Source organism: Eimeria acervulina, genomic scaffold, assembly GCF_000499425.1.
Source record: "Eimeria acervulina Houghton genomic scaffold, Eah_scaff457, whole genome shotgun sequence".
In the NCBI taxonomy this organism is placed as follows: Eukaryota; Apicomplexa; class Conoidasida; order Eucoccidiorida; family Eimeriidae; genus Eimeria; species Eimeria acervulina.
Window position 1 is genome coordinate 2,501 of NW_013549791.1, and position 9,603 is coordinate 12,103.

At 49.2% G+C, this 9,603-nt stretch overlaps 3 protein-coding genes across 3 annotated transcripts in view; 1 reads left to right on the forward strand and 2 right to left on the reverse strand.

The window, feature by feature from the left end:
• Positions 1–1,156, reverse strand: part of EAH_00039110 (hypothetical protein) — a gene marked incomplete at both ends in the record, with an annotated part of 2,283 nt that extends 1,127 nt beyond the window's left edge. Inside the window, 2 exons of the mRNA XM_013395384.1 lie at positions 1–242; positions 1,154–1,156. The exon at positions 1–242 is cut by the window's left edge and continues 145 nt beyond it. Coding sequence (XP_013250838.1) covers positions 1–242; positions 1,154–1,156 — 245 coding nt within the window. The remainder of the gene's footprint in view (positions 243–1,153) is intronic.
• A 388-nt stretch (positions 1,157–1,544) lies between these two features.
• EAH_00039120 (hypothetical protein, conserved) lies at positions 1,545–2,912 on the reverse strand (the record flags this gene model as incomplete). The annotated part of the gene is made up of 1 exon (XM_013395385.1): positions 1,545–2,912. The coding sequence occupies one exon, from the start codon at positions 2,910–2,912 to the stop codon at positions 1,545–1,547; it is 1,368 nt and encodes a 455-aa protein (XP_013250839.1).
• Positions 2,913–4,789: 1,877 nt separating this feature from the next.
• EAH_00039130 (hypothetical protein, conserved) lies at positions 4,790–8,730 on the forward strand (the record flags this gene model as incomplete). The annotated part of the gene is made up of 2 exons (XM_013395386.1): positions 4,790–7,295; positions 8,024–8,730. The coding sequence occupies 2 exons, from the start codon at positions 4,790–4,792 to the stop codon at positions 8,728–8,730; spliced, it is 3,213 nt and encodes a 1,070-aa protein (XP_013250840.1).
• Between the last annotated feature and the right edge of the window lie 873 nt (positions 8,731–9,603).

The window sequence follows — 9,603 nt, forward strand, 5'->3', positions numbered from 1 at the left end:
ACCCTCTTAGGGTGATGTGGTGCTGCTGTTGCAGCCCCTGCTGCTGCTTCTAATGCTGCTGCTGCTGTTGCTGCTGCCGCTATTTCGCGTTCTGCTGCAGCTGCTGCGTCTGCTGCTGCTTCTCCTGTTCCAACACGCGCTGCATCAGCCCCTGCTGCTGCTGCTGCACCTATAAACTCAATATCTTCAAAAGGTGTATAACTAAAAGCTTCGGGGCCCCCTAGACCAGGGGGCCCCACAGGCTTGGAGCAGCAGCAGAGAAAAAAGAGAGAGACATGCAGCAGCAGCAGCAGCAGCAGCAGCAGCAGCAGCCGCAGGGGGCCCCTCATGTCGTGGGGGGCCCCATATAGACTTAAAGATTAAGTGTAGGGGCTTTGAAAGAGACAGTTGCTGCACATTTAGCTGCCTATACACTCGAAGCCCCGGATCATCTGCTGCTGTCTCTGTTTTTCTTTCATTAAAGTTCTGTTGCTAATATATTTTGCGATTTTATTTATTTATTGTTAAATAAAACAAATTAAATAATGTTTAAAGCAGAAGACTACTGCATAAAAACTCCTACAAAGACGGGGCCTAGGGGGCCCCCCAACCCCCTTCCTGGATCGCCTTCTTGTCTAAGAGCATCTTCTTAAGACAATCTTTTTTAATATTCTATTTCTTTTCTTCCTTCTGCATTTAATTTGCATTTAAATTATTCATTTAATGCATTTAAACAACCGAAGAAGAGATGCACAAACAACTCTGAGAGTACGCACCGCCTGCACGTGCAGCAGCAACAAACACCAACAGCAGCAAGGAGGTGCAGCTGCAGCTGCTGCTGCTGCTGCAAGCAGCACAAGACGCTAAACTATGTCTTAAGTAACATACTGCTACAGGAACGTGTGGGGTCAGGGGTGGGATCGACTAGGATCCTCTTGGGATCGATCATGCCGAGCCGGGATCGAGTATAGTTGGGATCGTGTGACGTGTTTCAGTTGTAGGGAGCAATCTCTGTCAGTTGCATGTCGTGGGACCCCTCATGACACTCTGGGATCGTGTGGGATCGTGTGGGGTCGTGTGGGATCGTGTGGTATCCTTGAGTCGCCGCACGATCCGAGGGCCTCCGGGGTCACCTCATGGAATTATACAGAGATATAACAATAAGGCCCCTGACCATTGGCTCGGAAGCGCAGTTCTATGGGATCGTGCGTGGGATCGTGCGGGATCGTGTCTGGGATCGTGTGTGGGGTCGCATGTGGGGTGCTGCCATCAACATTCAAGAGAAATAATTGTCTAAAATAAATGTTTGTCTTTTTCTCCGCCTCTCTTTGCTAAAACAATCTAACCTTTAAACCCTGCAGCCGGCTGCAACTGTGCAGCAGCAGCTGCTGCAGCTGGCTGCAACTGTGCAGCAGCAGCTGCTGCAGCTGGCTGCAACTGTGCAGCAGCAGCTGCTGCTGCTGCAGCGCACTAACTGCAGCAGCAAATAAAAGCCAAACAAATAAAACAAATAGCAGCACATTAGCATCGTTCTGCAGCAGCAATGTAAGAGAGCAGACGCAGCATTAAGCTGCAGCAGACTGCTGCTGCTGCTGTTGCTGCGGTTGCTGCTCCTCTTGCTGCTGCTGCTGCATCTGTCCCTGTAGCAGCAATTCCTGCGTGCGCAGTTGCTGCTGCCTTTGTTCGTGTTCCAGTTGCTGCTGCTTCTGCTGCAGCACCTGCTGCCGCAGCGGGATCTGCTGCTCGTCTTCAAGCATTGCAGCAGCAGCAGGAGGCAGCAGCAGCCGCAGCAGCCGCCAACCCCTGCCTTTAGGAAGCAGCTGCCAAGCAAACTGCTGCAGCAGCAGCAGGGGCCTCAGGTGCAGCAGCAGCATAGCAGGTGCAGCGGAGAGCAGCAGCAGTTCCCGCATCCGCTGCTGCTGCTGCTGGTGCTGGGTCTGCGTTGCTGGTGCTGCATAGGCTACAAGCTGCTGCAGCAGCAGCGAGCTCGCTGCTACCTTCAGCAGCAACTTCGGGTGTATCTGCACGTGCAGCAGCAGCTGCCGCCTCAAATACTCTCTCAGTGTACGCGGCTGCGGAGGAAAAAACTCTACAGTCTCCTCTTCTTGCTGCTGCTGCTGCTCCTCCTGCTCTTGTTGCTGCTGCTCCTGCTGCTCCTGCTGCTCCTGCTGCTGCTGCAGTATCTGCTGCAGTGTCTGTACAGCAGCATTCAACTCCTCGCTGCTCTGGAGCGGAACATCCGAACCACCAAAGACGGCTCGCTGGGCAGCAGCAGCAGCTGCAGCAGCAGCAGCAGCAGCAGGGGGCTGCTGCGGTTTTCCTTCTGCTGCCGCAGCACTACCCTCACCACCTGCTGCTGCTGCTGCTGCTGCTGCTGCTAGGATTTCTGCCTCCCGATGCAGCAGCGCAGCAACTCGGCCTGCTGCGTCGCCCGCTGCCATGTAAGCAGCAACAGCCTGTGCATCTGAACAGGTGCTGCTGCTGTTGCTGCTGCTGCTGTTGTTGCTGCTGCTGCTGTTGCTGCTGCTGCTGCTGTTGCTTTGGGCCTCAGCATCTGTCTCCGCTGCAGGAGGCACTGCTGTATCCCAAATAAGAGTGAGGGTCTGCTGTTGCGGCTCAGCAGCAGCAGCAGCAGCAGCAGGGGTTTCTTCTGGTGCTTCCTGCTGCAGCAGCTGCTGCAGTGTCTCCTCCGGAGACACCACGCGGCCCCTGTGAAGGAGCCGCAGCAGCAGCAAAGGCGGCGAGGGCTCAATCTGCTGCTGCAGCAGCAAAAGCACGTCTCTAACTGCAGCAGCAGAAGGCAGCAGCAGCTTCCACCTTCTATCAAGGTGCTGCACGCCTGTGGCTGTCACTACCGAGACAAGAACCTTCCTGCTGCTGCTGCTGCTGCTGTTGCTGCCCGTGCTGATGTTGCTGCTGCTGCCTCCGCGCATCTGAAGCACTCTGCTGCTTGCTGAGCCTATAGTTGCTGCTCTGCAGCAGCCATCGGGGGGCTTCAGTAAGGGGCCGGGAGATCCTCCTGTTGTTGTTGCTGCTGCTGCTGCTGCTGCTGCTCTTGCTGCTGCTGGCCTTGCTGCTGCTGCTGCTGTCCCTGTTGCTGCTGCTGTTGCTGAGGAGCAGCGCGGGCTGTCACGGGTGATATGAATACTCAGAACTGGAGACGGTACTAACAGCAGCAGCAGCAGCAGCAGCAGCAGCAGTAGCTGCTGCTGCCTGTAATGCGAGGACGTCGCTCGCCGAGTTGTTGCAGCGGCTGCTGCAGCGGGAGCAGCAGCAGAAGCCGCTGCTGCTGCTGCTGCTGCATCCGCAAAGGAAGCCAAGGTGGGGGGCCCTCCTGGCTGTCTTCGAGCTGCAGGCATCTGCTGTTATGTCGTATAAACTGCTGCTGCTGCTGCTGCTGCTGCTGAAGCTACTCCTGCAGCTAACGTCGACGTCGAGGACGACAACGGCGTCGTCGTCGAGCAGCAGCCGTTGCTGCTGAGTTGGAGTTTCTGCTGCTGCTGCTGCTTGAGCAGCAAGAGAGCAGCCCCGACCGCATGCATGCAGCGGGCGAGAGGCGAAGGAAGCAAAGACAGCAGCAGCAGCAGCAACTGCAGCACTGAGCCCGTAGTACTACTGCTGCTGCATCTACCGTTGCTGTTGATGCGGCTTCTGCTGCTGCTGCTGCTGCTGCTGCTGCGGCCGCCGCTGCTGCTGCTGCTGCTGCTGCTGGGGGAGTAAAGACACAAGGCTAACGCACAATAGAAAGAGAGAGGCAGCAAGGCAGCAAAAAGATATTTTTATGTTGCTGCAATTCTTGTTGCTGCATCTTGTAGCTGCTGCTGCTTGAGCCTTCTAACGAGCAGCGACCGAGACGTGCAACAGCAGCAGCCTGGCGGCCTTGCTGCTTTTGTGTCTCATTAAGACACATACTTTCTGTATAAACGCCTTTGCTTCGTGGAAGTATCTATCACCCAGTTAGAGGCTGCTGCTGCTGCTGCTGCTGCAACTGCTGCTGCTGCAGTCGTCAGCATTGCTAGGCAGCCGCAGCAACAGCAGCGGCAGCAGCAGCAGCAGCAGCAGCAGATGCAGCAGCACATGTTGCTGCAGAAAATGCAGCGTAGAAGTACACGCCTCTATTCATCGTTGCCCGAGTCATCGGCAGCAGCAGCAGCAGCAGCAGCAGCAGCAGCAGCGGCACCAGCTGCAAGCTAACAGCCGCTGCAGCAGCAGTCTTTTGCTGATTTTCTCTGCTGCTCTTTGAATTCAAAAATCATTAAGGCTCGAAGGACAGCAGACAGCAGCAGCTTCGTGGCTGCTGCCCTGCTGCAGTCAGCAGCAGCAGCCAGCAGCAGCCGCTGCAGCAGCAGCTGCTGCTGCTGGAACGTCCCGACAGCCAGTCTTCCTCCAAGAACTCCCCTAGCTGCTCAGCAAGGAGCAGCAACAACAGCAGCAGCTGCAGCAGCAACAGCAACAGCAGCAGCAGCAGCTCAACTTCTCGTCGGCGTTTGTGCTGCGTCCTATAGCGCATGCGCTAGCCGAATCCGCTGCAGGAGGAGCAATAGCAGCAGCAACAGCAGCAGCAGCAGCAGCAAGGTTGAGTACGGAGGGTGCATATCAGTGGGAGTTGATTCCCGTGTTGCTGCAGCAGCAGCAGAACCAGCAGCAACAGCAGCAGCAGCAGCTAAAGTGCTGCATCCAGCAGTGACTGCTGCAGCGCTGATAGCGTTACTTACGCAGATCCCGGGTGTTAGGTAGCCCACAGCGGCAGCAGCAGCAGCAGTCTTGCTGCTGCTGCTGCTGCTGCTGCTGCTTGACTTGCACCGCGAAGATGGGTTGCCTCAAGTGCTGCAAAGGGGGGGCCTCTAAGGGGAAGTCGCCCTCAGAGGCTTCTGTTGAAGCCCCACAGCAGCAGGAGCAGCAGCAGGAGCAGCAGCTGAAGCAGCAGCAGCTGCATCAAGAAGATGGCTACGCAGGCAACCCTCAACAAGCAGCAGCAGCAGCAGCAGCAGCAGATGGGTCTATGCCCGTCGAGGGCTTTGATTTACATGAAGCAGCAGCAAAGAATGGTGCTGCAGCAAATGCTGCGCCTGCTATGGATGTTGCGGAGGAGCAGCAGCAGCTGAAGCAGCAACTGCAGCAAGAGCTGCCGCAATTGCAGCAGCAGAAACAGCAGCAGCAACAGCAGCAGCAACAGCAGCAGCAACAGCAGCAGCAGCAGCAGCAGCAGCAGCAGCAGCAGCAGCAGCAGCAGGGACCTGCAGCAGCAGCAGCAGATGATGACGCTGAGTTTGCTTCTGCAGTAGAGGGCCCCTCCCCCCCTCAAAATGCATCATCTCCAGTTGCTGCTGGCGAGCAGCGGACGCGGCAATTGCTGCAGCAGCGAGTGCAGCAACAGCAGCAGCAGCAGCAGCAGGATGCAGCAGGTGTCCCAGCAGAAGGTGATGCGAGCAACACTGCAGCAAAAGCTGCAGGAGAGTCAGTCCCTTCAGCATCAGCAGCAGCACCAGAAACAGCAGCAGCACCACCACCCTCATCATCATCATCAGCAGCAGCAGCAGCAGCACCAGCAGCAACAAATGAAGGTTTCTCATCAACATTAACAAGAATTGTGCAGCAAACTTTTGACGACCCCGCCGGTATATGGACCCGCATCATCACCTGCCTAACACCAACGGGGGCCCCCATTACCCCTCGCGATTCATCCCAGGGGCCCCCCCAGGGGGGCCCCCAGGGGGGCCCCCCCCAGAGGGGCCCCCAAGGGGCCCCCCAAGGGGGCCCTAGGGGGCCCCTCCCTCTTGAGAAGGTAGATCAGGGGCCCTCTGATGAGGTAGAAGAAGAAGAAGAAGGACAGCCTTCAGAGCCTGCTGCACAGAAAGCTGCTGCAGCTGCTGCTGCTGCTGCAGCTGCTGCTACAGCTGCAACGAAACCGCCAGAAGCTAAGGCGGTAGGAACGGAAGAACCAGCAGCAGCAGCAGCAGCAGCAGCAGCAGCAAAGCCTGAAGAAGAAGCAGCAGCAGATGCGTCGCTAAGAAATCCACCTGTTTCGATGCCCTCAGGGGAAGAGGATCTTCCTGGGTCTGCTGCTGCTGCTGCTGCTGCAGCAGCAGCTGCTGCAGCAGCAGCCAGCGAAGCCACCGCAGCAGCAAGGCAGGCGCAGCAGCAGCAACAACAAGCAGCAGCTTCGGGTTTGTTGAGTTGCGGCGACAGCACTGCAGACACTGCAATGGCAGCAGCAGCAGCAGCAGCCGCAGCAGCAGCAGCAGGTGCGCGAGCTGCAGCAGCAGGCGCTGCGGAGGCAGCGGAGGCATGCGGGGCCGTTGCTGCTGCCGCTCTCAACAACAACAGCAGCAGCAGCAGCTGCCCCCGTGTCCTATCGCAGCGCAGCAGCCCCAAAGCGGTGTTTGAACAAATATTAATAAGGAAGTGGAACCAGTTAATGTTTTATATAGAAGAAGAATTATTGTTTAAAGCTTATCAATATTTGCTGCTGCTGCAGCAACAGCTGGAGCAGCGGCAGCAGCAGCTAGAGCTGCAGCTGCAGCTATATCAGCAGCTACAGCATCAGCGACAGCAGCAGGAGGGTCCTCTGGACGAGGAGCAGCAGCGGGAGCAGCAGGAGCAGGATCTGCAGCATCAGCAAGACCTTGAGCTGCTGCAGCTGATATCTTCATATCAGCAGCAGCTGCAGCAAGAGCAGCGCGTCGTTAACCTCAGATGCCGCATCAATATCGCATACTCTATGCTTGAGCAGTTTCGTCTTAGCCAGCTTCGTCTTATCTTTGAAGACCCCCGTTTATCATTTGCAGAGTCTATTAATACTTTATATAATATTCATTACCAGCAGCAGCACCAGCAGCAGCAGCAGCAGCAGCAGCAGCAGCAGCAGGGTGCGGGGGGAAACGCCACCCCACAGGGGCCCTCCGTCTCACTGCCTGTAGCAGGCTCCAGCCCTTCTTTGCATGCAGCAGCAAGCAACAAAGAACAGCTGCAGCAGCAGCAGCAGCAGCAGGGGAGAGGGAGCCGTTTGGTAGGTGGGGTTGAGGGCAGCAGCAGCACAGCAGAAGGTGTTGCAGGATTGAGCTCTCCTGCTGCTGCTGCTGCTGCAGCTGGTGGTGCTGCAGTGGGGTGCAGCAGCAGCAACGGCATCGGCAGCAGCAGCAGCAGCTTCCCTGAGAGAAAGATAAGTGCAACAAAGTTAAAGTCGGGTCTTAGAAGCATGGGTAGGAAGATGAGTTTAACTAAACGAGGAGGCAGCAGCAGCAGACGCGCGAGCAGCAAGAAGGGTTTAGGAGTTAAAAGCAATTCTGATGAAGAAGGATGGATGCGAGAAAAAGGTATTTGTTTGCTTGCTTTGCTGCTGCTGCTGCTGCTGCTGCTGCTGTCTCTCTCGCTGTTTCTTGCTGCTTCTCTTTGCTTCTTTATTTGTTTTGTTGTATTTTATTTCATTTGATTGTTTGCTTTGCTGTTGCTGCTGCTGCTTTCTCTCGTGCTGTCTCTCTTTGCTTCTTTATTTGTTTTGTTTTGTTGTATTTTTTACTTGATTGTTTTGCTGCTTCTGCTGCTGCTGCTGCTGCTGCTGTCTCTCGCTGTTTGTTTGTAAACTTTTTTAAAGGTGTATTCTCTCGTTTGCTGCTGCTGCTGCTGCTCTCTTTTTTTCTCTTCTTTATCTCTAGTTGTTTTGTTTTGTTTGTTTGTTTGTTTATTTGTTTATTTATTAATTTGTTTAATGATATATTCTCTCGTTTGCTGCTGCTGCTGTCTGTCTGTCTGTCTATATTTTATAATATAATAATAGACAACTGCATTATATTGCATATAGTATGGATGCATACTAATAATATAGATATGTACGAAGATATATAAATATATATATCTATATGTATATATGTATATATATATATATAAACCCTAAAAATGACAGCATGCAAACACAAGTAAAGCCGAATGTAGCAAATTAAAAGAGTAAAATGAATAGAAAGTAAATATTTATTTATTTATTTATTTGTTTATTAATTTATTTATTTATTTATTTATTTATTTATTTGTGTGTTTGTTTGTGTAGGAAAGTATTTAGATTTATCTTATAGAGTTGAGAGGGATTCATCTGTCTCTATGAAAGTTCGAGGCAAGCTACCTTGTGCATTGTTTAAAGTTTTAGCGATATTAAACGAGTCAGACTTAGCAGGGAACTGGGCACCTATGTTTAAATATGCCGAGAAAGTATATAATTATACTCGAGCATCTCAATTAATTCGGCAAGTATTTGATTATCCTGTATTAGGTTTAAAAGAAACAATTATGTTTTCATTCGGTGTAAATGCATTAGAAGAATGCGGGGCTGTTATTATTTTCTGCTTATCACCCCCTGAGCATTTAATAGAGTTCATGGGTAGACCTATACCTCCTAAAGATAAAGTTAATCGTATTCAGAGTGCACATTTAATATTTCTTTTATATCCTATATCTGAAGGGCGACAAACAACATTAGAATTGCTAGGAAACTTTAATCACGGTCTTAGATATGTCCCTCTAAGATTAATTACTTATCTTGTTAAAAAGATCGTCCGAAGTATGTTTGTTTCTATTGCTAAACAATGCAACCAGTTTGCTACATCCCCTTATAAACAAAGAGTTGCTAAAAACCCGGAGTTCTACGCCTGGATCAAAGAATGCATCGAAGATTTTGTTAATGCAGACACTGCGCATGCATTCAAACAAGTTGAGTCTATTTCTTTATGTAGCTTTAACTATGAAGAGTTTCAGGAGTAAATAAATAAATAAATATATAAATATATTTATATATATATATATTTATTTATTTATATACGTATATATATATATATATTTATATATTTATCATGTATATCCATGTTTAAGCTTGTATACATATATATATTATATATATATTATATATTAAGTATATTTATATATGTATATATATATAATATATATATATATTTATATATATATATATATTTATAATATGTATGTATGTATATATGTATATATTTTTCTATTTAGGTGTCTGCTTCTTTTTAGTATTATCACTGAGCCTTCACATTGTCTTACAGACATATGAATTAATTAATATTTAATTCGTCTGTTATTATTATCTGCTTTCTTTTTTATTATTATTTATATCTTTGTGTATTTCTTCTCTGTCTTCATCTCTTAACTTTCTTTTTATGTTATGTTTGTTGTGCATGCAATAATAATAATTAATAATAATAATTATTATTATTATTATTTATTATTATTATTAATTATATTATTCTTCTTATACCTCTCTATGAATTTCTTAATCCACTTCTAGTGAGCGCCGCATGTATAGATTGTATAAATATATTATTTTGTATATTTATATATCTGTAATTCTTTATATATTCTTCTATATATAATAAATTATTTATTATAAATATTGCCTTATTGTTAATTTACTACTAATGCATTATTTATAATAAATTAATAATAATTAGTACGTCTCTGTTGATGCGTTATTATTCATTCCTCCTTGTAAATAAATAATAATATTAATAATAAATTAATAATAATAATAATATTATTATTAATATTATTATTTATTAATTTATTATTATTAATTAATAATTATTATTGATGAATTATTTTTAATGAATTAATATT